The sequence below is a fragment of the Coffea arabica genome, chromosome 5e (assembly GCF_036785885.1).
Source record: "Coffea arabica cultivar ET-39 chromosome 5e, Coffea Arabica ET-39 HiFi, whole genome shotgun sequence".
NCBI classification, from domain to species: Eukaryota; Viridiplantae; Streptophyta; class Magnoliopsida; order Gentianales; family Rubiaceae; genus Coffea; species Coffea arabica.
This window is the reverse complement of record NC_092318.1, coordinates 50,249,775-50,276,569: the sequence shown is the minus strand read 5'-3', so window position 1 is coordinate 50,276,569 and position 26,795 is coordinate 50,249,775. Positions and strand designations below refer to the sequence as shown.

The window sequence follows — 26,795 nt, the reverse complement described above, 5'->3', positions numbered from 1 at the left end:
GAAGAAGAAAGAGTAGCTTTCTCTGGCACATCACCCATCATGGACAAGAAGAAAGATTTGACTCGGTTACTTTTCAACCAAAGATACAAAATGGAATTGGAATCCTTACGTCGAAGTTGCAGAAAAACTGCTCAGGCAGCTTAAAAGTCTCGCCCGTGGCATCGGAACATGAGAAGAGTTTTCAACCTGAAATGAAACATACATTCAGAACTAAACGAAACGATGAAGAGGTCCCTTCTCCTTAAATTCTGACCAATGTTGTGAACTGTTAAACAAGAATATTCAATCAACCCATACAATAGAAGGCATCAAATTTTGCAATCTTGTACCGCAGTATAGGCAATTTTAATAACTCTTTCTATAATGATTAGCTAGAATTTCTTTTCCTATGTTGTAGCTAGTGCCAAATTGTTATTTGACTGACGTTGTAAATACTTCAGTATTTTGTTTCAATCCTACGCAAAATCCTATTAAGTACCGAACAGCAAGAAAGAAATGATAAATTCATTTACACTCTTGGATGGATAGTTATATGGATTTCGACATTAATTGGATCGATAATGGTGAAAAATTCTAACCTAGTATTATGCTCCACCAAGTTTGGGATATCTTTAATCTTATTGACTCGGATTCTAACAAAATTTTCAATAGATGAAACCTTGTCTAGGAAACAAGATTGAAGCCCCAAGAGACAGACATTTTGGATTAAAGTACCAAAAGTTGTGAATTTAGTCTAATTTTATGTTTGTTATTTCCCACCGAATGTGGTTATTTGTAATTTATGCTAGTAATTATCCCACAAAATGTAAGTAATTTATAATTGATAAATTGTTATATTAATTCCATACTTATGAATTACATATAATCTTATGAAAAAAACGATTGCAATACAAAGAAATGAAGAGGCATCAACGTTCCTTTGTCCTCCATTAGAGTACTTTGCACTTTAAGAAAACGCGAGCTACTCATGATCTAGTCCCACTCAGGAACAGGGCATACTTTTCCCTTGTATTTCAAAACATTTGACAAACTGTTTGGATTCCCATTTTTTGAACAACAAATTTTTCATATACAATACTATAGTAATATGTGGTGGGGCCAATCCACCACGGCCACGCGTCAGTTCGGGCAAGTTGACCTACCAGCTCGGTCGGATCAGCTCGGACAGGGTGGTAGTCAATTCGAGCAGGGCCGCCACCTCTCCTACCAGATGGGCCTGATGGGCCGCGTTTCTCTAACTCTTCGGAGTCACCCAATGGAGCCCTAAGAGGAATCCCTCTCTAATAAGACTCTGTATCCTATAAAGAAACTACTACCCCGGAGCCTATAAATATACCCCCACAAAGCAAAGCAAGGTACGCTATTAAAAGTACTATATACTATTACTCTGAAAAAGCTCTCACTGACTTGATCATCGGAGTTGCACCGGAGAACCAGCCCCGCCGTTCACTTCTCTTTGCAGGGCAGTTCGCACACCTCGCTTACGCGCCAGTCCGCTCCTCTGCAGTTCGCTCAACTCGTCGCAACTCAGTTCAGATCACGTTCTCGGCAGTCGCATCAATTGGCGCCGTCTGTGGGAACCGTAATTCTTCTCTTGCGAAAACATGCCGAAAACTAGATCTCAGAGGAACGCTGACGGATCCAATGAGAACAAGCAGAGTGACCCCCAAAATCCCCGTCAAGACCCAACTTCGAAGGATGAGGGCCCGGAGCTCTCGCGTATCCCATTCGAACAGCTAGTGCAAACTGTGGCAGACAACATGCCTACTTTCGAAGCCATCATGAATTACCTTAAAGGGTAGACAGGAGACCATCAGGACCAGAAGCCCAAGGCGCGAAAAACGAGTGGAATTGAACAATCAGAATCTCGAACGGGAAGTCCCAACCCCCAGCAGAAACGGGCACGGAAGGAATTCATGAGTGAACAGATCGAAATTCTGGAGTCCTCTCTCAGGAACTCCCGAACAGAACACCCTGAGCCCTTCCGGGGGTTCCCACGGAGGGAGTCCTCTCGAAAGAGAAACGAGTACCAGATACAGGATGAACTGGATCTTTTGCTAGATCCGGAGGCGGACAAATATACTGTCTCTCCCTTTGTGCCGGATATCGAGGACTACCCGCTACTCGCTAAGTTCAAAATATTGACCATGAAATCCTACGATGCGACCACGGACCCAGAGGATCACCTGTTCGCATTCTTGACACAAATCGCCTACAAACAGCTGCCGATGCGATCAGATGCAAGACCTTCCCGATGTTCTTGGAAGGAAGGGCGCGTCAGTGGTTCTAAGGATTACCTCCCAGGTCAATTCGCTCTTTTGATAAGCTCGCGAGCCTGTTCACAGCTCAGTTCTTTTCGTCGCAAGCTTTCTCCAAAAGCACAGCTTACCTGATGACAATCCATCAAAACCCTGAGGAGTCGCTGCGCGAATATATGGTGCGATTCAACAACGAATCCCTCCAGGTCTGGGATCGGGACGATAAGGTCGTGATGGCCGCCTTCATCTATGGACTGCACAAGCAGAAACTATATACCGAGTTTGTGGAGAAACCTCCCAAATCAGTTCGGGAGATGCTGAACCGAGCTCACGAGAAAGCCAATGCAGAGAAGGCCAATTGCTTGAAGAGTGCGCAGGAAAGACTGAGGGACGAAAGACGAAGAAAGAACACGGATCAGGGGGATGCGCGACCTGCGCAGGCCCGAAAGAATACCTCCGACCGTTTACCCAGGAGCAAACCCTTTGAAAGAGAGAGGGTCTGGACTTCCCTTACCGCGCCCAAGGCACAGGTTTTTGAGTAATGAAACAGGAAGGTCTCTCTCGAACCCCTCGACAATTGATAGGCGATAAGAGCAGACGAGATTAGACTTTGTATTGCGCCTACTATCTCGACGTGGGGCATGACACCGAGGACTGTCGTCACCTCAAGAAGAACATCAAAGAGCTGATCAAGTGGGGGCACACCTAAGGCAGTTCCTCCGGAACGGACGAACTGACCAGAGCCGAGGGGAGTACAAGCGAGAATGCGCGAACTACCCGAGCGACCGGCCGTGGGGTCCCCGCGACCGAACTCCCGAACAGGAGATGCAGAACTTAGCGGGGGTGATCAACACCATCGCGGGAGAACCAGTTAGAGGAGATAGTCACGCTGTACGGCGGAGCAACCGCCCCCTCCTAGTTAAGAGAATCCAAATAAACGGTTAAAAATGTACGAGGAGATTATTTACGGACCTGAGGAAGCAGTGCCCTTGGCCTCCAATAACCATGAGGTCATCGTGATAGAGGTCATAACGTGCAACTACAAGGTAAAGAATGTGTACATAGACAATGGGAGCGCCATTAATGTGCTGTACCACAAGATCTTTAAAGAACTGCAATTGGAGGACAAGCAGCTCATCCCGGTTTGAACTCCCTTGATTGGCTTTACAGGCCCCCTGGTAAGATCTGTGGAAATGATAACTCTCATGGTCACGATGGTGGTGTCGCTAAAATGTCGAACTGTCCCGGTGAACTTCGCAGTGATGAATGAGCCATCGCCGTATAATATGATCTTAGGGCAGCCTACCCTGAAAGCACCCCGAGCTGTCTGCTCGACCCTGTACCTCAGCATGAAATTCTCCACATCTGCGGGAGTAATGGAAGTGGTAGGAGATCCAGAGGTGGCTGGAGTCTGCTACATCACCACTCTTAAGGGTAAGGAAAAATTGGTAGCTCAAATAGCCTACTTGGAACCTTGGGAGCCAGCAGAGAAGGAGAGACCGGAGACAGATGAAAGGCTGCTTGAACTGCTGATCAGCAAAGAACGACCAGATCGCGTGGTTAAGACCGACTCATGCCTAAGCGAACTGACCAGGAGGGCGCTAGAATCCCTTATGGCGGAATATGCAAAAATCTTTGCCTGGAGTGCGGAAGACATGCCCGGAATTCCATCTGAACTGGCCGTCCACAAGTTGCACGTGGACCCCAGCGTTCAGCCTGTGAAGCAGAAAAAGAGGAACTTTGCGCCTGAACGAAATGAGGTCGTCAATGTTGAGGTAGGCAAACTGTTGAAGACTAAGATTGTAAAGGAGGTCTTCTATTGGACCTGGCTAGCCAACCATGTGCTGGTAAAAAAAGACGACAAGGCTTGGAAAATGTGCATGGATTTCACCAATTTGAACAAAGCTTACCAAGGATTGCTACCCTCTTCCCCGAATCAACCTACTTGTGGATTCAACAATGGGATATGAGATTTTTTATTTCTTGGATGCCTTCAAAGGATACCATCAGATAGCCATGGATGATGAACATCAGGAGAAGACCTCATTCATCACTGAGTACGGTACCTATTGCTATGTCACCATGCCGTTCGGATTAAAACACGCAAGAGTGACATACCAAAGGCTGGTGAACAAGCTGTTCAAAGATCATAAGGCCGAAATATGGAGGTCTACGTGGACGATATGCTGGTGAAAAGCTGAACTCATGAACAATTCATCGTGGACCTTAGAGAGAATCTTCGACATCCTTCGGAGTTCACGGAAGCTATTGAACCCCAAGAAATGCACATTCGGGGTCAAATCGGACAAATTCCTAAGATGCATGATATCCAAAGACGGAGTAAGAGCTAATCTCGACAAAATGAAGGTCATCATGGATATGACTCTCCTCGAAACATAAAAAAAGTGCAGTGACTAGCTGGTAGGATAGCAGCCTTGGACAAGTTCCTATCGAAATCAGCTGTTCGGGACTCTCCATTTTTCAAGACCCTAAAAAGAGATCCCTAGTTCGAGTAGACTTCTGAGTGCCAAAAAGCGTTCGACAAATTGAAGGCACACATAGCCACATTGCAGACTTTAACCTCTCCCGGACAGGACGAAACCCTGTTCATCTACTTAGTTGTGGGAGAGGAGGCAGTCAGCGCGGCGGTGCTAGTTCGGGAGGAAGACAAGGTCCAGAAGTCGGTGTACTATATCAGCCATGCTCTGCAAGGGGCGGAGGTCAGGTATTCCGCGGTTGAGCAGTATGTCCTGACGATAGTTCACGCGACCAGGAAACTTAGGTCGTACTTCCAGACTCACCCTATTGTTGTGGTGACAGATCAGCCCTTAAAACAAATCTTGTCCAAGCCGAACATGTCAGGAAGAATAGTCAAGTGAGCTGTAGAGCTGTCCGAGTATGATCTCGGTTACCAACTTCGTACAACCATCAAGACCAGGCATTAGCTGACTTCATAGCGGAAGGTGTTTCCTTTGAACAGAAGAGACCCGAACAGGTCGGAGAAGCCGACGCGAAGTTGGCCGAGGCTGATCATGCCAAAGAAGCGACTGCGTGAGTTGAGGCTAAATAGACCGGAGAGGCTGGCGTTAAAGTAACAGAGGCCGAACAGGTCGAAGTGGCTGGCATGAAGCAGGTCGAGGCTAACCAGGCTAGAGAAGTTGGCACAAAGCCGGCCAAGACCGAACAGGCCGAAGAGACTGCTATGCGAGTTGAAGCCGAACAGGTCGGAGAGGCTGGCGTACGAGCCGAGGCCAAAAAGATCAAAAAGGTTGCCAAGCACGCCATCCCGACCTGGATATTGTATGTAGACGAAACTTCAAGCAATGAAAGATGTGGAGCCGGGCTTCTCTTAATCAGCCCTACTGGGAAAAAATTGGCTTACGCCTTGAGATTCGACTTCAGAGCCTCCAATAACGAGTCCGAATATGAGGCTCTGATCGCAGGGATGAAAATGGGCCGAAAACTGGGGGCTGAATCAATAAAGGTTTATAGCGACTCGCGGCTGATAGTGAATCAAGTCTTAGGAAATTAAGAAGTTAAAGAAGAATCGCTAAAGAAGTATGTCGCCAAGGTACATGAACTGATGAGTCTATTTGAGCAGTTCAAGCTTGAACAGATCCCCCGGAGTCGGAACAGAAGGGTCGACGCCCTCTCCAAATTGGCCTCCAATTCGTTCGGTACACTGAACAAGGAAGTATTGGTAGAGGTCGTGAAAAGGCGAGCGTATGAACAGCTGGACACTGCAGCGATTCAAGTGATGAACTCATGGATGGACCCTATTATGCGGTATTTAGCCAGCAGAGAGCTCTCCTCAAACAAGTGGAAGTTTGAAAAATCCTCCTCAAGTCACAGAGGTACATCCTCACAGATGGAGTACTCTATAGGAAGTCATACCTACGCCCGTGGCTGAAGTGTGTGACGTTCGAGGAAAGGGACTACATCCAGCGCGAGCTACATAAGGGTATCTGCGAAAATCATGTTGGCCCGCAGGTTCTGGCCAAAAAGGGGATATTGTCCGGATATTACTGACCCACCATCTTCCGGGACTCGGCTGAACTGGTGGTGAGGTGCAGGTCATGCCAAAGACACGCACCAATTCACCATACCCCGACTCAAGAGCTGATTCCCCTCCAAAACCCGTGGCCGTTCTTCCAGTGAGGAATAGATTTGCTCAGCCTATTCCGCCGAGCTCAAGGAAGGTATGAATACCTGGTGGTGGGAATAGACTAGTTCACTAAATGAGTCGAAACCGAACCAATCAACACCATCAGCAGCAGGTCGGTCCATAACTTCCTCTGAAGGAACATAGTCTGTCGGTTTGGCATACCACGAGTCCTGGTCTCGGACAATGGCCGGCAGTTCGCCAACAATTTCTTTCAAGATTGGTGCTCCGAACTCGGGATCCGGCAACAATTCACTTCCGTGGGACACTCTCAAACTAACGGTCAGGTAGAGAACGTCAATAGGACTATCCTGCATGGCTTAAAGACTCGCATAGAGTCCGGCCGAACCGGGTGGATGGACAAACTGTCTTCCATACTTTAGGCTTACCGAACTACCCCCCGAACTGCCGCTCAAGAAACTTTATTTGTCTTAACTAATGGTTAGAGGCGGTAATTTCGACAGAAATTGGCCTGCCATCGAGCAGGGTGCAGAATTTTGTGGCCCAAGATAACGAGGGTGAGATGCGATTCAACTTGGACTCACTCGAACAGAAGAGAGAAGAGGCAGCCATAAGAATAGCTAAGTACAAGGGACAGGTCGTGCGACACTACAACGCCAGGGTAAAATACCTCTCGTTCAAATCAGGGGATTTGGTCCTACGAAAAAACTCATTCAATCGGGTCTTGGGTACGAGCAAGTTGGATCCGAACTGGGAAGATCCTTATATGGTGAAAGAAGCAAATCGCACAGGATACTGTAAGTTAGCCCACCTTAGCGGAGTGGAAGTCCCACTTACTTGGCATAATTCAAATTTAAGACTTTTTCGTTAGAGCTTGTTTACTCTGTTTGCACGCGACCCGAGCTGTTTTACATAGATCTGAATAAAGTTAGAGTCCAGTTCGTGCAAATGTATTCGGTCAAGGTTGAGTTGTTTTAGAATATAGCTCGCGCATGAATGAGTTAAGATAGTATGACAAGAAAGATGTGAATGAAAATTTTGGCTAAGTGTTTAGCAAAAGAAAGATTTCATTCCTTCAATAGAAAATTTACAAAAGGAGCAGAGCTCGTACAAAACGAACTGGTTCTATCCAGCTCGGCGCCCTATCCTAATGCCTAGCTTTTCTAGTTTTCTCCCTCCTCCTCCTCTTGCTCAGGTTCTGGGGTGGTCACGGGCAGCGAGGGATCAACAACCAAGTCGGCCAGCTTGCGCCCGCGCGAGTATCCCTCTACCAGTCAGTCGACCTGCTCCAGCGCACTAGGGTTATAGTTTGAGAATTTTCCCAGGTCGAACCCTGATAGATTCAACTCTTGCACCTCCTTCAGGGTCTGGGTGTACCCTTGTTGATGCACAAGTATGTTCAAGATGGCCAAGTCGCCCATGAAGTCTTCCGACCTCAGAAACTCCCGAACACCCTCCTGGCACCCTTCTTCCCTAGCAGCCACGACCTGCTTTGCCAACTTGATGCCCTTCTGCTGCTCGTCCTTCAGCTGGGAGGACAGGGCAGCATTCTTTTTCAGCTCCAGCTCGAAGTTCGAGTGAGCCTGCGCGAGCTGCTTTCTCAGGCCCTCTGCCTCCGCAGTAGCGGTTTCAAGCTGACTTGACAGCTTTTCGTTAGTTGTCTTGGTCTCACTTAGCAGGGGGACCAAGCTCTCATATCGTCTGGCCAGCTCAGGACCTACCACGTTCATCTGGTAGTTCGGGTTTGAGAATATCGATTAGTCCAAGAAAAGAAGAAGAAGATATGAGAAACACAATTTGATAAGGACAAAAGGGAACCGACCTAAGCTGCCCCTGCATAGTAGTAGTCAAGGAGGTCGGAGGGATTTGCAGTCTTGATGAAATTGTAGTTACGAGGAAGGATGGCACCATGCAAGAACTCTCGAGCTACCTCCAGATATTGAGTTCGGTTATTCACGAACAGCCCCCACTGTGGGCAGAAATGCATAGGATGCGGATGCGTGATCAGCCTAGTCTGCGGGTCGAAGGGCGAGGTGCTCTTATGTTGCCACATATGAGGAAGGGCCTCAGTTCGGGCCTGCTCCTCGTGGTTGTTGATGTCATAATGTCCGGACTAAGCAGGGTCAGGCATCGATCCACCTTCCCGAGCTGGAGACGAGGTCGTCTCAGTCCTAGCTTTTTTCGCCGTGGACTTCTTCCTTTTCTTCTTTCCTGTCTCCCCCGCCGGAGATAACTGAGTTGGAATTGGTTGAACTGGCGGTAGAGGGGCCGAGCTAGCCGGAACAATGGAAGGAGCTGGGGTAGGCGTGCTCGAGCTGCCAGTCCTCCGGAGAGATAGGAGTTGAGAAAACCTCTTCACTGTATAAAGACAAATGGAAACGATCAGTATCAGGACGAGCAGAGGTCGTCAGTTCGAACACACAAGGAAATAAGAGCAAAGAAATTACAAGTGGCCAGCCCATCCGAGGAGAGAGCATTGTTTTCGGAGGAGGGATCTAATATGTTAGGTCGGATCAGACCGGCAGCCCAGAGTTGGGCATTGTTAAATTCCTTCATGTTCAACCTAATGTCCGAACTGAGTAAGCGTTCGAATTCGGACACGGGGAGAGGCGAAAGGAGTGGATCGGAGACCTGGATCTCAATCCTCCAGGTCGGGGGAGGAAGACCTATGTTCTTCACATAGAAGAACTGGGGCTTCCAGTCCCGAATAGAGGAAGGCGCACTCGCGAACAGTTCACGGGTGGGGGTCTTCGCCCCGCTCCTACGAGTGAAGTAAAACCATCCAGGCATATGACTGCTGACCTTCATCTGGAATACAGATCGGAACAGGTTGAGCGAACAAGGAATCTTGAGCACGCGGCATAAGATAAAAAAGCCAAGTATGAAACGAACAGCGCTGGGAATGAGTTAGGTTATACGAATACCCCAGAAGGTGAGGATTTCAAAAAGAAAATTGGGGATAGGAAGATGGAGACCAGCTATTAGCTGGTCCCTATATTTTGCCACGAACCCTGGGGGAGGTCGGCTGGCGACCTCCTCAAGTCGGACGGCTCTGGCTTTGAACTAGACAGGGATGTCGTATTTCTCTGCCAGTTCGTCAACGTCTTTCTGTTTTAGGGCAGGGAAAATGGTGTCGACCTCGCCAAAGTCGCCACCCGTTCCCCCCGAGGTCCCCACGACGGGTTGATCTGGAGCTGTTTGGGCAGCAACTCCGACAGAAGGATCGACGGGATGTTCACGAAAACTCATTATCCGAACGGGAGATAGAACGGGGGAAGGTATGTACTCGAACTCGAATGAACTAGAAGAGGACGAGCTGGAGGAGAAAGTAGAAGAGCTAATATCTACGAGTACAAAACGAGCTACCCTACGTCTAGGGGCTGAACTGGTAATATCGGATCGCTTAGATGAAGAAGACATAAAAGAAGAGGGAACTTACTGGTGAAAAAGGAAGGCTCGGATGCTAGGCGGGGTATAAAGGCAAGATGCGCGAACTGACTCTCGACTCCTAAAAGAAGAAGGGAAGGAGCAAGCTAGCAGGCAGAGAAACGAACTGATAAAGTGAGAAGAGTGGAGTGAAAGTGACGCCTGGAGGGCCTATTTATAGGCAACCATCAAGGCGGGAACATGAAGAGACTCGCATTTAATTCGAATTAAATACTGGAAACCGCCATTATGAGGCGACGTGACGGTTGAAGTGGCGGTTGCATGAGCGAACGCGACTGTTCGATGACTCTAGACTCCATGGGAGTCTAGTGTGGTGGGCCAATCCACCACGGCCACTCGTCAGTTCGGGCAAGTTGACCTACCAGCTCGGTCGGATCAACTCGGACAGGGTGGTAGTCAGTTCGCGCAGGGCGCCGCCTCTCCTACCAGATGGGCCAAGCCCCCCGAACTCTTCGGAGCCACCCAACGGAGCCCTAGGAGGAATCCCTCTCTAATAAGACTCCATTTCCTATAAGGAAACAACTACCCCGGAGCCTATAAATACACCCCCACAAAGCAAAGCAAGGTACGCCATCAAAAGTATTATATACTATTACTCTGAAAAAACTCTCACTGACTTGATCGTCGGAGTTGCATCGAAAAACCAGCTCCGCCGTTCACTTCTTTTTGCAGGGCAGTTCACACATCTCGCTTACGCGCCAATCCGCTCCTCTGCAGTTCGCTCAGCCCACCGCAGCTCAGTTCAGATCAAGTTCTCGGCAGTCGCATCATAATATATAAATAAAAATAACTCCAAAAATGTCACATCCATACAATATATCAAAAATAACTCCAAAAATGTCACATCCATACAATATATCAAAAATAACTCCAAATATATATAAAAAATTAAAAGATTAAATGTACACTATTTTTTCTTTTATCTATCACCCCCACCCACCACCGCCACCGCCACCACCCGCTCCCTCCTCCTTTCTCCTTCTCCTCTCCTTTCCCGCCACAACCCCACCCCTCGCCCCTAGCGTTGTTAGATCCGGACCAGACCGGCCAGTTCACAATTCAGTTCGACCGGTCCGATCGTGAATCGACCTTTTCCCAAGTTAGTTTGTAGTACAAATCACTTTGGTCAAAAATCAATCAAAACAATCAAAATCGGTTGAACCAATGATTGGATTCAACTGATTGACCCGATTCTCAAACTTTTATTTCTTATTTGTCTCAAATATAATTTGAGTTATTTAAATTGTAACACTTTCATTTATTAATGGCAGTATGAAAACGCCACCCACTTAGTGTAAATACCAAAATCACTCACTTTCCTGAATGATCTCTAATTCAAGATATTTCATTCCTATCATCTTATCAATTTAGTATTAGTGATTCCAACTTACATTAATTTGTTTTAATTTAATTTTTCAAATAATTTTGGAAAATAGACATATTGTAATTATGAATTTATATTTTTATATATAATTATTAGGTGTATATTTGATTACAAGTCTAATATTTTTGGAACATTTTGTATGATTGGCCAAATACAATCAAGAATTTAATTTCAATATTTCTGAAACTTATAAAAATATAAAAGAATTATGACATCATGCTAACATCAATGGATTTTTGCGAATGGTCCGATCGATCTGACCAATTGACTCCTAACCCAGTAATTTAGTCGAGTCACTATCCGATCCGAGTGTAACAACATTGCTCTCCCCTCCTCCTCCCTGAGCTGTCGTGGACACATGTAAGGGTGTATTTACTTTTTCGAATTCACTTTAATAAGGAAGTATTTTAAATTCAAAAGGTACACACGTAAATTCATCTAATACCAATTTAGATGGGCATAATGATTAACTTGGACTTTCAAAATTTTACTCTAATATTGGTCAAATATCAATTACTAAGTTTATCATATATTTAATCTGGATCGAGATATAATTTCACCGGAAATGGGGCAGGAACGGTTGTCAGTGACAACCGTTCCTGAAGGTTCACGGCCACGATGTGGCCTCAAAAATTTGTGCGGCTCAGATTACACCATGTAACTCGATTTTCACGCCATGTGTGGGACCCACAAAAAAGTGTTGTAAAATTACGTCGTGGGCAAAGTAAGTTACATCGTGTACAATGAAAGTTATGCGCCGTGGAAAATGAATACAACCCGCACAAACGGTTGCACCTGCAACCGTTTGTGCCCCTTGTCCAATTTCACCTAATACAACCTGCAACCGTTTGTGCCCCTTGTCCAATTTCACCTAATATTGCGACAAATGGAGTAATACGGGTGGTTGTCGGGTAGGAGTGCAGCAATAAAATCGACCACCCACAAACACCCGGTTGAATATGCCTGCCTCTTTATTGTACAGAGGTTTCAGTTGCTTATTTATTAGCCTCCTTGTTAATTAAGCACGTTTGACCATTTTGCTGCAATAAATGTTTTTAGTGCTCCAATAAGTGGTTAAACGAGAGCTGAAAGGAAAAGGAAAATTTGCCAAATTGGTCCCTAACATTATCATAAAAAACTTTTTTAGTCCTTAACATTTAAAATTTGTCAGAATAGTTCCTAACATATAAATTATGAGCCAGTTTGGTCCTAATGCTCGTATTTGTTCTTTTTTCCGGCTAAAAATAGCACACCGACATAATTTCAAGGGCAAAATTGGAAACATTCGGTAATCCATAATTTTCCACCATTCTCTTTCTTTCTGATGGCAGCTTGCATAGCCAGATTCCTGGAATTGGCTCAAAGGTTTTTGAGTTGGGATCTGACACACACGACCAAAAATATTGAGGATGAAAAGAAACGTACTAGTAGTGACTCTGATAGCATTGGTGTTTGTCAATTCATCATTTGCAGAATATTCCAGAAATCATCCCAAGGATAACCATACAAAATCGAGTCAACAAGAAGAGGATCAAGAACTAAGAAGTGCTCGAAGAAGAAATAGAGTTGGCAGTAGAAGAGGCCGCAGCGGAGGAAGAAGATCAGGAGGATCATCAAATTGTGACCCTCTTTATTCATATTTATTTGGAAGCTGCGGGCATGGCCTTTCTCAAGGTCTTCTGGAAACAACCCTTTCCTGCCTAGGCCAACTCCCTCTCCCCGCCCGACTCCACTGTGGCCGCCAATTGTGCAGCCTTTTCCTCCTCTTCCTCCACTCATTCCTTTACTGCCACCGCTACTTCCTTCCCCTCCACCTGCAGTGCTACCACCACTGCTCATACCTCCACCACCACCCATATCGCTGCCTCCACCCGTAGTCCCTTCACCGCCACCGGTTCAACCATCACCGCCGCCTGTATCACCTTCACCTTCACCCCCACCACCTGCAATTCCTTCCTCGCCCCACCATCCCCATCCCCTCCACCACCTTCACCATCACCACCTCTGCCCTTACCACCACCACCACCCTTGGTCCCATCGCCACCCCCACCTTCACCATCCCCTCCTCCGCCTGACCTCCCCATTATTTCCCCCCACCACCACTAGTTCCTTCCCTATTATAAGCTTCCAGATTCTCAAAAACCTTTGAGCCAATTCTAGGAATCTGGCTATGCAAGCTGCCATCAGAAAGAAAGAGAATGGTGGAAAATTATGGATTACCAAATGTTTCCAATTTTGCCCTTGAAATTATGTCGATGTGGTATTTTTAGCCGGAAAAAAGAGCAAATACGAGCATTAGGATCAAATTGGCTCATAATTTATATGTTAGGAACTATTCTGACAAATTTTAAATGTTAAGGACTAAAAAAGTTTTTTGTGATAATGTTAGGGACTAATTTGGCAAATTTCCCAAAGGAAAACGTTGGTTACGTACCTTCGCGTCAGATATTGAACCAATGAAGATCGAAATTACCAACCCTTCTAGAATTCAATTGAAATCTACACGGTTGCCAAATTAACACGGAAATTTAGGATCTCATTACTAGCAAGAGAATCCAACTTGTTCACGGCTCCTTCTTCTAGAACTGCTATGTTCACGATTTCTCATGGACAGTGACCCCTGTTCGGAAAGGGATTTCCCACCAAAAAAATCTCTACTTAAATATATTTTTTAATTATTTTTTTATTTTATATATATTAAATCACTACAGTATGATTTTTACAAAAATTTCAGAAAATTACAATCCAAACACGAGTTTGTTAGATCCATTTCCAAAATTGGCTGATTTTCATCCTGCATGTCATGAGGCGTAACACATATTGTAGGCATCAACATTAGACTGGAAAGGCAAGAATGTTTTCTTGCTTCAACTTTCCTTTCGGTAAGCATATTTCTGTGATCAAATAGCTGACATATTTTGGTAGAAATCTACAGCTTAGTGCTCAATTGAGGATAAAAGTTTTCTAGAAACAAGTTCAAAATTGATCAATATAATCCAAGTCAAGGACAACAAACAAAAATCGACAGAGAGACGCGTCCAAAAAACCAAAAATGAAAAAAAAAGAAAAAAATGAAGAAACCTCCAAGAAGTCCGATTGATGTGACTATTTAACGTTGTAATCCCAACAACTCAAAAGCCTTAAACCACTATATATGAAAGGACTGCGTGGCATTGAGGAGTAACACACTCTTAGATTTGATTCAAGCAATCTCAGAGAGAGCAGAGAAGAAAAAAGAGAAAGTGTAATTTTAAGAGAAATATCCACAAGATCAGAGATGGAAACTAAAGGTGTCCCACTAATTGACATGCAAGACCCTCATGGTCTAGCAGAGAAACTAGTGAAAGCATGTGAAGAATGGGGTTGCTTTAGGCTAGTGAACCATGGAATTCCATCGACAGTCTTGTCAGAAATGAAAGTTGTTTGCCGCTCGCTCTTGGATCTTCCATTCAAAATCAAGCAAGGAGACTCTCCTCCTGGGCCTGGCCAGAGATACACGCCACTAAACATGGCAAGTCCATATTTCGAGGGACTGAATATCTATGACATGGCCTCCCCGGGGGCTGTCGATGATTTTTGTACTCAAGTTCATGCTTCTCCACATCAAAGGTGAATTTTCTCGTCCCAAAGTAGAAATGCACAAAGGGTTCTCTTAACTAAGATCATGTGTATACAACTGCTCAAAATTTCGGCTTTCTTGCAGGGAGATTATATTGAAGCACTCTCAAGCTCTATTTGAGCTTGCGAAAGATCTTGGTGGAAAGATGACTGAAGGGTTGGGTTTGGGTGGACTAGAGGCATTCAAGGATTGGCCTTGCCAGTTCCAAATGAACAAGTACAATTATAGCCCAGAAAGTGTTGGATCAACCGGTGCTGTAATGCATTCAGACCCTGGATTCATCACCATATTACAGGATGATGAATTGGTTAATGGTCTAGAGGTTGTGAACAAGTTTACTGGAGACTTAGTCTCCGTGGATCCCATACCAGGCACCCTTGTTATCAACATTGGAGATGTTGGCATGGTAATTATTAGCCTTACAAATTTCTTTTCTCTCACTATTATATCCATATCAACTAATTAAAAATGCAAGTAACTTTTGCAGCCTTGAATCCATATTTAGGCAGTAGTACTTGGTAACTTCTGTGTATATAATTATACAATAAAAGTAACGATTGAAGAAGTTTTATACGTTCATAACTTTCAAAGTTACAAACCTCTGCAATTGCATCTGGAATCCTATTATTGTATGTAACTTTGCTATTAGCCAATGAAGGGCTGATCAAAAGGCATGCATGCATGCAGGTATGGAGCAATGGAAGATTTAACAACGTCAAGCATAGAGTACAATGCTATAAAGCAACTGTTCGTATCTCAATTGCATTGTTCGTGTTAGGACCGAGAGGTAAGGGGGTTGAAGCAGCATCAGAGCTGGTGGATTCAGAGCATCCTCGTCTTTACAATCCATTTGATTTTGAGGCATATAGAAAGCTACGTCATTCCACCAATTCACCCACAGGTGAAGCTCTCGAGTTGTTCCGAGCCGCCTTGCCAATTGATTCTTGACTTTCAGATGTGGGTTCAGAGAGAAGGGGCGGATTATGAGGGTTAATTATTCGCTCTTAGCTATTAATATTGATTGGTTGCCATTATATATCATTTCTTGTAATCGATATTCTCCTTTGCCCTTGGAGTGTCTAATTGGATCGCTTATACATTATTGGATATATTAACGTTAAGTAAATTAAATGTGTCGTGTGAATTATGGTAATATTTTAACTCTTACGATTTTGCTGAAAAAATTTACTAACCAGTACTCCAAAATTTGTTTGCCAACTAATCTACCAGTGATATTACTCGACTCTCTCGTGATTATGCTTGATAAATCATTACAAGTGGGGATTAAAATAGCTTCTTATCAAATTAATTAATTTCAGACGTCCGTTGTACTTAGCAGCGTAGACCATTTTTTTCACATTGATGTGAAGATTTCCTAAGTAGAAAAGCGAAGCCATGAATTTTTTGGCCTTTCACTTTTTACGTCTCAATTTATGACCTTTTTGGCTTCAACAATCGCGATCCGATCCTAAGGTGGTTTAACTAGAAAATGAATGCAAAACACGATACATAGACATAGATTGGTGTACTACCTCCTTCCACCAAACAAAAAAAAACTCGCATGCTAATTTTTTTTTTAGTTTGTTTGTTAAGGGGAAAATTTGAGTTATAAATTTGTACATCCTGTAAAATTGCTTCAAACATTACACAAAATAAAACTTTTTTTTTAAAAAAAAAAAAAGGGATGCTGATCGATCCTGCATGCACATTCTGCCTTTTTTTTTTTTTTTTTAATCAGACTTTTGAAATTAATTAATTAAATTTAATCCCAAATTTAACCCAAAAGCTGGCAAGCAAACTCTCGAGGCATATTCTGCCTATTTGGTGAACTACCTGCTGACAAGTGAATAGTAACACAATTTGTAACTTTCTTTGTAAATTACTGTAGATTCCCGAATTTCTTTTCGCGTCTAGTAGTCAAACTAGCTTCCCCTCCCCTGAGTAATTTGGAACTTTTTTCAGGCACAACGCGCTCAAAATTGACCAGCGCCAATATCAAGGGGAAAAAAATTACAAGAAAGGAAAAAAAAAAGAGGCAAGAATTATCAAAGGGAAGATGGAGGTCAGGATTCCACCTCTGCCTCTCACAAATTTGTCATAACATGTGGCTGGTCTTAGTTGATCATCTCCCTTTACCCCTTCTCCTAAATTAGGTTAGATTAGGTTACAGGACATCTATCGTTGCAGGAAAAAAAAAAAAAAAAAAGAATTATCAAAGGGAAGCGTGCAAACGGGACCAACAAACTCTCCTATCTGATAATGAACAATCCTCTGTGTACAAACTCTCCTATCTGATGTCATCAGATTCTCTTATAGTTTTTTGCCCCAGTAAATAGAAAAAAAAAAAAAAAAAGGGGACAATCCAAATAATTATCTAGAGATGATTAAATTCCCTGTGTCATGTCGAGAAATTAATGTACAACCAAGTCCCGTTCCGTTGAGGATGAAATCTAAGCATATGTGTACATATGTATAAATATATATATCCGTATATACGTATGTATTTAGGTTGTACAACCAAAGTGAAAGTGACGTGACCACCAATCATTTTTAACCACAGGAAGAGGAAATGGTGTGTCAAACTCAAGCGTCAACTACCAACGCAAGGTGCCGGAGTGACTAGAGAAGACTGAAGAGCACTGTAAGATCAACGGTTTCACTTTCTCCCTCGTTTACTAGTCCCCTCGATCCGCGGCAACAGTCAACAGTCCATCCCTTTGTTGAAACTTGAAAGGTAAAAAAGCGCGTCTTAATTTTCTTCTGCTTAACTAGAACATGTGGCGGCTCTGTCCTTCATTTTTTGAAAGAGAAAAAATATTGCGACTTTAAGAAGTCTACCTCGAAGCTAAGCAAGAGAAGTTGTGTACTTTTATCCTGCATCTGTTAGGTTGTAGTTTATGACCGATCATTCTGTTGTTGCCTTGAGTAATTGATAATCTTCGGACCGAGATGGATTTTCCAGTGACGAAATTGATTGTGCATGGCCTTAATTTGCTTTCTAGCTAGTCTCTTGAGAACCATGCATGAATTCTTCTTGTCACCGTCCACAGTTGAGGCTGCCGGCTGCTAACAGCACCTAACCTTTTTATCTGCCATAATTGTCGTCAATAAACTACAAAATCCAACAAGTATTTTCTTCGAGACTCGGCAGGAAACCTTCGGGGCTAGTCTTTTGCAGTGGGCTTCTGGATTGTCATGCGCAGTTACTATGCAACTTCTCAAGAAAATGCTTCCAACGGTCATTCTTTATCATCATGTCAGCATCTCACCGTGACTAATTAACGAGGGCAGCAGATTCCACGCCGCAGTATTCCAGCTAGAAATTTGCAGTAAAATAGTGGAGTAATATCTAATCCACAAAAAGCATGAGAAAACAAAAGAAGATCACAATGCATATAGTTGCACCAACAGTCTAATCAAAGCCTGGCTTCTCTATATGAAGAATTTTGACTCAAAAGGCTTCACCAGTTCATTACAGTAAGCCAAGAGGAACAAAATGGCCTTAAAGCTTTATATATGGAACATTTGACTATTCACTGCAGCTCAGCAGTATGGACAGACAGAGATGAGAAATCTTATGCTTTTCAACTGTAAACTTAAATACAACAGGAATTCATTCTCTTGACATTTAACCTATAAACTAATGTGCCCCATCAATTAAAATACTAGAAGCCAAAAATGTGAGGCACAGTTTGTACCTAGCTAGTTTGCCCTAAAAATCGAGTCTGAATTCCCAGAATACTCTATATGTTACAATTTACAGAAGTTTGGGAAAGTCCATTGCTGGTATCATTCCCATATCCTACATGCCCGCCATCATTTGTATCGTTATGGAATGCTCCAGAAGGCCACACAACCTTTCTTGAACTCTTTCCACTCAAAGCTCTGGTCAGAGGTTGAGGTGGCAAATAGTGTTCCGCAACAGAACCCTTCTGCTCTGAAAAGAATCTAGTTTGGATCATGCTGGTTGGAAACATATTACATGCTAGAGTCCTCTGAGGTGGATACCCTGATGGATATATGTTGCTAAATATTGACGAGAATGGATCAATATTGCTTGCATCAGCATAGTCCACGGTACTGAAAGAGTCCCTTGTACTCTCAGTTGTAAAAGATGCTTCATCTGAGCTCGTGAAAAGGGACCAATCACTTGATGTAGCATCTGAGAACTCCCTGCTCAGTGGCTGAGCATAAGTCTCAGCAGGACGTCTATTCCCACTCTCACTCCTGAGACCAGTTGCGTAACTTGAAAAGTTCATGCACCAATTATGATCTGAAGGAGGGCAAGGGTCAGCAACACGGTGACTCACTCTGCTTTGTTCTAGTCTGGAGGACTTCTGAGCTCTTGATGGCCAGTGCCTTGGGATCCCAGCAGCTTGCTGGCGGGTAATTTTTCTCGTACAGCCCCTATATGGCCGCGGGGATGACCTAACAAAACAGTATTAGGACTTTGCAACACTTGATTGAAGAAAGTCAAAAAACGGCTACACTAGTTGAGCAGAACCTACTGGAAAACAAAAAACTAAGTTCGCATCATTGCGATAAGGAAACGCAAGCAAGTTTGCTCCAGGAGCTCAGCCAGTTTCGGCTGCCACATTGCAACATCGCAAGGAAATCTAGTTTCACCAAGTCATACACAGTGGGCATTCATGCACAAATGTTATTAAATTACTGAAAAAGAAAATTGACATTAGCCATTAACAGGGCAATCTACATCATTTCAGATAAATATTACTTGTTCTTTTGATGGTATAAAATCTGTGCTTCCTATAATAGGAAACAAAATCCAAAGGATTATTTGGTCTCCCAAAAATATGGTTCAAAAAGACAGCATTTCGAGATCTTTTATATCATCTTAACACGGTGGTTAAGATAACTTGGAGACGCTAAATAAAAAAATTTAATGATCACCTCATGTAAAATAAGATATATGCTCCTTCTGACATCACCTGAGTCATTTCTACAGGCTGTACCTGCCATTTTAGCATGACATGGAGGACAGAACACATATAAGATCATTAGAAGATCATGACAAAGGGCAGAAACTATTTAAGATGATAAATGAAGAATACATGAGACAATGAGAAGACTTTGACAAAATAATGAAGACATTTAAGATGGAAGTCAAAAAGTTTGAGATAATAATTTAAAAAATAAAAATATGAAAGAAAGACAGATACTTCAGAGTGGAGACCTCTAAATGATCCAAAAGATCTAAAATTGTCCAGTAAAAGCAGAAGTATAGCACAAAAGAAGAAAAACAGCATTTATTCTCTTAAACACAGATTCGAGTTCAGGAAGTAACAATTCTGCATTTGAATGGTATAGCTACACAGTAAACCTAGGATTTTGGAGCACCTAAAGCAATTATTAGCAAGCATTCTGAAGAAGGAATCTTTTTTCTACAACTACTCAAGAAAGGAAGGGAGAGGGGTATAAAATTCAAACTTGTCATTTTCCAATCAGACGGCAGAACAAAATCGCAGCTACTTCAGCTCCATAATGCATCATCCAATCATCATATCAGTCAATTGTATCGGATACTCCTGATAATAATTACACTAAGATGATAGGGATTTACCTCAGTGTCGTCAATCCTGAACCAATTTCCTTGCAGATCTTTGATATATGTGATATAGTGCCCAGAAAAGGATGCATTTAGTGTATCCAGGTGCACAACAACAGCATAAAGCATGTAAAGTGGAGGTATGTCATCTGTCCCAGTCATAAAAGGGACCATATCTAGCATATCCGGGAAAGTGATACATTTATTTATCTTCCCATAACGGCCTTCCTGAATATTATCATAAAAATTAGACCAATAAAACTTAAGAAACAAAGCAATTTAGATGGAAAGGGACATATGTAACCATATCCCAGGATAAGTAAACAAAAACCAAGATATCTGAATGCGAACAGTTCCTTAATGTTAAGCATCTTATGAGCCCACAATGTTACTAGCTTGCCAGACTCGACCCTTGTACTGGTTTCATTGCAAGTGTAATTTCATTCCTTCTAATGCTTCAGATTTAAAATCATCAAAGCCATGAGCTAAACGGCCCTGGAAGTCCATCAAAGTTGGTGACCAATTCAAGGGAGGTCACCAGCTCAAGTCATACCCATGATTACCTTCTATAAATGAACAAGTCAAGACTACCGCCAGTTTAATGTGCAAAAAGTCCAGATCTAATCTATTCAGGTACAATATCCATTTCTGTGAGCCATTTCCACCAGATGACAGTGCATTGACTTAATAAAAAAAAAAAGCGTACCTGAAATCTCTTCAACACAATAGTTAGTATATTTGGAGCCTCCTGTATGCTCAATTGCTTTCGAGCTCGAACATAGGCGGCGCACCTGTTTTGGTGAAAAATTTTAACCACCAGTGAACCACAAGTCAACCACTTCAATTTTTAACAGTAGAATCACCATCAGAAGCATTATAACCAGGTTGTGAATCAGAAATACAAATTCAACAGACCTGCCACATCTATACATATTTTCTCCATCAAGTTCTTCTGGACTTGTAAATTGCGTTAATGCATCTTCCAAAGACTGCACCCAACCAAATATCTCCAGTGTCAGATCCATTATGTTCTCTGACCTCTCAGACTCATGATGACATCTTAAACATTTCACCTGACAGTAAGAAGGTTAAACTTAGCAACTATTGCAAATAATAAAAACAACAGGAAGTAACAAAGATGCATGGCATCCAAAAGTGAGAAAGATTCTAATGGAAAATAGAAGTAAATAAGGACCTTTGATCTCAGGCGCCCACCGAATGTATGTTGTACAAAAGTTGTTTCCTGCAATCTGGGATCAACCACATTCTCACCGCCTAATCCTTCCAAGCATATCGATTGCATTGATGCAATAAGAAGCCTGCATTAAAGAGACATACCATGAAGAAGGATGTAAGGTTAGTACACATTTTGAACGATTGTTTGTATTTTCCTTCAAACATGAGTTCATCCTGAGACAAGCCAAGCTAAACAAGCATCAATCACTGACCGCAAAAATTCATGAGCATCTTCTTGACTTCCATCACCAATCTGGCAATTGATACCACGTATGTGTGATAGGATCCTGCTTGGAGAAATTGGATCTCCACTTTCTCTTAACTTCATTACATGTTGCTCAAGTTCACACATGAGGCACCAATCTCTGATACAAGCTGGTAATTAGTTAACGGTTAGTGAGATCGTTATTCAAAATCCAAAGAAAAATACACACACTTACATACATCTAGACACATATCCAAGTAAATATACAAATGAAGCAGACTCACGCATGTATACATGTGTACAAGACGTAGGCAAAGGTTTCAAATGGCAATGAAGAGAAAGAAATAAAAGTACAATCACTTACAAGCTCTAGAATGCAATCTCTGAAGCAGAAACACAAGGAGAGGCTTTGTGCAGGTCAGACACTGCAATACAGCATTGGCATAACAACTGCACAGTAAAATGAAAGAAATCTTGAAAATACTTGACAAATAATAAAAAATCCTATGAGATTTGTTTCAGTACATTATTGCATTAAGAGTCTGTACATTTCCTATATCTATAAAATATTTCTAGAGCTATTGATATGTAAAAGCACAAGAAAAGCATGAAAAATTTTGAAGAAATACCTGTTTCCACAATTTATAAGACCTCTTGGAGACATGTTGAAAACTTCATACTGAAAGAACTTCACAAAATCTTCATACGGAAATAGCATCTGTGAAATAAAAGAAAAAAATTTATCCATAAACTTTCATGAATGACTAGGCCCAGAATACACCATTTAGATTCATCAATCAAGCAGCTTAAGAACTGGCAAACAAAATCTTTGCTGAAATGTTTCAAACAGATGCATTACTCCTATTTAATATTTTTGCTCTATCTGTTTAAATGATAATAGAACTGATCCTATAATTCAGACCTTAACTTTCTTATGCTGGTCAGAATTTACTTCTGAAGTCTCTAGTCTCTCAAGTTTTGAAGGCTTCATGAAGCCAATCATCTTCATAATTCCCATGCCAGTAACACCATTACTTCCTTGTGAAGGGCCAGCATCCTTTGTTCGATTAATTTCTGTTTCATAACCAATTCTTAAGTAAACATCACAGATCAGCAGGGACAAATCAGAAAATGATGCTTCTTTCAGACTTACTAGACTCATACGCTGTTACACCCTTAAGATCCAGATCTGAACATGTTTGTTCTCTGGACGCTTTAATCACTGATTTTGGTGATTTATGGAGCTTTGGAGATTGAGATGCACTTCTAGCCTTATTGCTTCTCTTATTTGTAGCCCTTTGAGTTGAACAACAAGCCTCTGCTACTTCATCATGAGATGTAGTTTCCTTCTTCTGCAAGTTTTCTCCATTCATTGAATAGGGAGTATTACATAAACTCGTTTCATTATTTGACGAGTTTGAGGTGGCATAATTATTTCTCATGTCAGAAATATGCTTGCTCTGTCGTCGAATCATATGATGTTCTTCCTGTGTGCTTCTTGCATTTGCATTTGCATTTCCATAGCTCACTCCCATAGGAATGCTGACATCATGGTCTAGCAAAGAATCACTTTCTCTTGACTGCAACCAAAAGTAAGAGCAGTTTTCAGGATATAACAAATATCTACATAAAAACTTTATAATGTCACAGTTGGCAAGGCTAAGAACCTTGTGTCCCATAGAAGCTTCCTTCACCGGCATATTACAAGACAAGGGTGAACAAGAAACCCCATTAGGATTTGCTCTATCAGAGCAATCTGGTAGGTGCTCAAGACCATTATTTAACGTTTCTCTGTTGCTTTTACAAGAAGGTCGCTTGTCCACGGATCTTCTCTCTGTCAAAGGGGTCCCAGATGTATCCACTTCCGCACAAGCTGTAACAGCTATGGGCAGCAAGGGAGAACAACTAGTATTCCCTGAAGGAGTTTCTTCAAGCATAGGTTGGTTGTTATTGTACTCAAAGGATTGGAAATCTACACTGCCATCAAGTGATACTCCACCAGGAAACTCATTGGCTAGGGTGAGTTTAGGAGATGAAATGCTGCAATTGCTATCCAATTCCTGGCACTCATGCTTGTGCACTTCCCTCCAATGAATAATCTGACACTTTCCGGAACTGCAAACACAGTAGCTCAAAAGTTTAGACTAACAAATATCAAGTTAACAAATAACAATTACTCTTAAGCCTCAGAAGAGAACAGCTAGATACATTTTTTAGAAATAAAACTAAGAACAATTAGATATATCTTTCCAAATCCTTTATTTTAAATCACTGTAATTTTGTTATGCATTCTAGCAAAACTTGTTCAGTAAGAATTATAGAATACCGCAGTTAACCACAGTTCACATACCGAAGATAAGTTTTATATTCCTACAGTATATGCAGATACAAATTACATGCAAATGTGTTCAAAACCAACACTAAGATCATACCAGTACCAAACAGACTTGCACCGTTTACAGCGAGTTGTACTTTGACCAAAGCATCTTGCACACTGATGAGTCGAATTGTTTGGCAAGCATAACACAGGGGCAACAGTAGTAGCAGTCATTGCTTCAACTCTAAGAGATTCTTCAGCTGCCTGTTGAGTAAGCAAACTAACCCTCTCTTTTTTTTTCGTTGACTCGCTCCATTTTCCTAGCAAGATATATGCAACCAGGGGAAGCACAACAAAGACCAGAAACAAAGCTGGTATATCAGTTTCCCTTGGCTCAAGCATGTCCTCACCAAAACAATCATGTCCCGTTTTCCTCTAAAACCTCTTTGGCATGGCAGATCGCACTTAACTACATGTAAGAATTATAGAAACAACACAGACATCAGCTAAGTAGACAACATCATCAACTTCATCATTCAACTCAATTGACTAATCTGCTGCACATCATTATATAAGTGATTATCAACCAACCATCACAGTTAAAGGCTATGCTAAATTATTAGTTCTTTAGACAGAGTATACATCTCATCAACAACAAAAAACATAGAGGTCCAGTTATCTTGAAAGCTTCATGGGCATGACTCATCCTTTCTGTGACTAAATTCTATGTAACCAAAGTGAACATCCAGATATATCAAATTTCTGAAGGTCTTGATTCATGTGGGCACATAACTAACCCTATTGTCTATGGAAGACATGATCCACGTTCTGAAGTGCCTGAGCAAATTTGTTACTAGTTCAATAAAGAATGCCAGAATAAAAGAGAGTTTCCAAATTACGTTTTTGCTTCCAATTTGGCAGATGTAAATTGATAAGTAGCTCAATTAGTATACAGATCCAACAGGACGACCCTGGCATTAATTTTGATAACACGCTGCCAGTCCAATAACCTGGAACGAAAAGCCATTAAGAGAATATAATCGGCACGAGGAAGAGTACATTCTATTAACTGCTTCAACACTTACAGCAACTGCAAGACATCAAACAAACTGTTTGTTTCTACATTTCTTTCCTTAACTTTAAAAGAACCTTGTAGCTCTCATTTCTCTCATGCCGATGACACATCCAATGCAATTTTAAATGAAACTACCGCACTGAAATAACTAACCATTGGATACTAATGATTCAATTCATTCCACCTTAGTAACTTTCATGCATCAACGTATAGAACTGCATGAAGAAAATTTCAAGAATTGAACTTTATTCAATGAAATTAAAAGAAGAGATAATATGATCAATAACGCAAATCCACAAATGATCAGCTGATGATTAGCTACATTTGCTAATGAAAGAAGCAACACACAATGAGTGCAAAATTACTCCATCATAACCCTACCAAGAACAAATTTTTGTCGAAAAAACAAAGAGAAAGGATGAAAAGATTCAAAAAGGGAAAAACAAAAGACTCGCCCTAATATTACCAATTAAAAACATGTATGACAATGAGAACACTGGAGGGACAAAATCCTTTCTTTTTCCACATTCTCACATCTAATTCAATTAAACCCCCACCTAAAACTCATCACATTCTACCAATTCCTGGTACAATTTAAAAAAAGGTAAGAAAAATCAAGTACAACATTGCGTTCCCCATTGCCCGCCCGTCCCCCGCCACCCCCCGCCCCAAAAAAAAAAAAAGAACAGCTGAAATACTCTGCACAGATATAATAAAAATCAAATCATTTCTACCAAAAGCTACATAAATTCACCAAACCCAGATGGAATCAAAGATTAAATTAAAGAATTGACAACAACAACAACAACAACAACAAAAGGCTGAACATATATCCGTACGTAATACACACAAGTGAATACGATGGAATATAGAAAAGTTGTTGGGTTGGGACTCTTGAGCATATACCTTAGTTTTCCCACAACACCAAGAAAAACCCAACAACATTTCCTCCTCCTCTCCTCTTCCTTTTAATCTTAAACCCACCAAGAAAAAAACAAAAGATTCCCTCGGTTCCTCAGATGGTAAGAAACAAAACGGTTACACTTCTCTCAGCTTCTTCTGCTTCTCTTCTTCCTTTCTCTCTCTACAAGGTTGGCCTTATTCACATCACTCTCTCTTGTTCCCTCTAAGACATGGTAATATTCCCCTCTACACACTCGCACAAAACCCACCAGAATCCCATCATACGTGGCACAACCCCATTAGTTGGAAAGAACCCAGTCGGAGATTTCATCATCTGGAGCGTTAGATTTGACCGTGTGCATCCGGGGAATTAGAAAACGTGATGCAGAGAAGTACTAGTACCAGTACACTACTCTCCCTCTTACTACTGCTGCTGCTGCTACTTACTGATGCAAGAAAAATTTGTGGATTATCTATGGTGGGGGGTCTTCGCGGTGGGGTCCATCGGTCATCAGATGTTCGGGATTTCCAATAATTTAAGCGGGTGCCACGTGTACGGCCATGATTATGTAATGACATTGCATGATTTTGTTGTTAAATGCACATTGATTTCGAAAGGAAGTGAATAAAGTGGGTAATGAGCGTGATCCCTCATGGACTCT

General features: G+C 42.2%; 3 protein-coding genes across 5 annotated transcripts; 2 read left to right on the top strand and 1 right to left on the bottom strand.

Moving 5' to 3' along the window:
- The first annotated feature begins 3,472 nt into the window (after positions 1-3,472).
- LOC113689567 (uncharacterized) lies at positions 3,473-4,228 on the top strand. The gene has a single exon (XM_027207328.1). The coding sequence runs from the start codon at positions 3,473-3,475 to the stop codon at positions 4,226-4,228; it is 756 nt and encodes a 251-aa protein (XP_027063129.1).
- Positions 4,229-14,383: 10,155 nt separating this feature from the next.
- Positions 14,384-15,962, top strand: LOC113691041 (2-oxoglutarate-dependent dioxygenase DAO). The gene is made up of 3 exons (XM_027209217.2): positions 14,384-14,821; positions 14,916-15,237; positions 15,519-15,962. Exons 1-3 carry the CDS (start codon positions 14,490-14,492, stop codon positions 15,777-15,779), a joined length of 915 nt encoding a protein of 304 aa, XP_027065018.1. The 5' UTR covers positions 14,384-14,489; the 3' UTR covers positions 15,780-15,962.
- Positions 15,963-18,320: 2,358 nt separating this feature from the next.
- On the bottom strand, positions 18,321-26,779 carry LOC113690565 (ubiquitin carboxyl-terminal hydrolase 15). Of its 3 annotated transcripts, XM_072049058.1 has the most exons (15): positions 26,137-26,777; positions 25,055-25,165; positions 24,271-24,624; positions 23,506-23,953; positions 22,992-23,418; positions 22,761-22,912; positions 22,468-22,556; positions 22,203-22,288; positions 21,846-22,008; positions 21,593-21,716; positions 21,313-21,470; positions 21,104-21,188; positions 20,413-20,625; positions 19,743-19,804; positions 18,321-19,259 (listed from the first exon to the last, which is right to left on the bottom strand). In XM_072049058.1, the coding sequence occupies exons 3-15, from the start codon at positions 24,555-24,557 to the stop codon at positions 18,575-18,577; spliced, it is 2,979 nt and encodes a 992-aa protein (XP_071905159.1). In that variant the 5' UTR covers positions 24,558-24,624; positions 25,055-25,165; positions 26,137-26,777; the 3' UTR covers positions 18,321-18,574. The 3 variants fall into 3 exon arrangements, with proteins under 3 accessions (XP_071905159.1, XP_071905160.1, XP_027064333.1); XM_072049059.1 differs by lacking the exon at positions 25,055-25,165 and having other exon boundaries at positions 21,313-21,386; positions 26,137-26,779; XM_027208532.2 differs by lacking the exon at positions 25,055-25,165 and having other exon boundaries at positions 26,137-26,776.
- Between the last annotated feature and the right edge of the window lie 16 nt (positions 26,780-26,795).

Excerpts from the sequence above, each read along its gene's own strand:
- LOC113690565 (XM_072049058.1), bottom strand. The coding sequence starts at position 24,557 with ATGCTTGAGCCAAGGGAAACTGATATACCAGCTTTGTTTCTGGTCTTT. Across the intron at positions 23,419-23,505 it reads AAGCTTCTATGGGACACAAG|TCAAGAGAAAGTGATTCTTT; the intron begins GTTCTTAGCCTT and ends TTTTGGTTGCAG. Across the intron at positions 22,557-22,760 it reads ACCAGCATAAGAAAGTTAAG|ATGCTATTTCCGTATGAAGA; the intron begins GTCTGAATTATA and ends TTTATTTCACAG.
- LOC113691041 (XM_027209217.2), top strand. The coding sequence starts at position 14,490 with ATGGAAACTAAAGGTGTCCCACTAATTGACATGCAAGACCCTCATGGT. Across the intron at positions 14,822-14,915 it reads CATGCTTCTCCACATCAAAG|GGAGATTATATTGAAGCACT; the intron begins GTGAATTTTCTC and ends GCTTTCTTGCAG. Across the intron at positions 15,238-15,518 it reads ACATTGGAGATGTTGGCATG|GTATGGAGCAATGGAAGATT; the intron begins GTAATTATTAGC and ends GCATGCATGCAG.
- LOC113689567 (XM_027207328.1), top strand. The coding sequence starts at position 3,473 with ATGGTGGTGTCGCTAAAATGTCGAACTGTCCCGGTGAACTTCGCAGTG.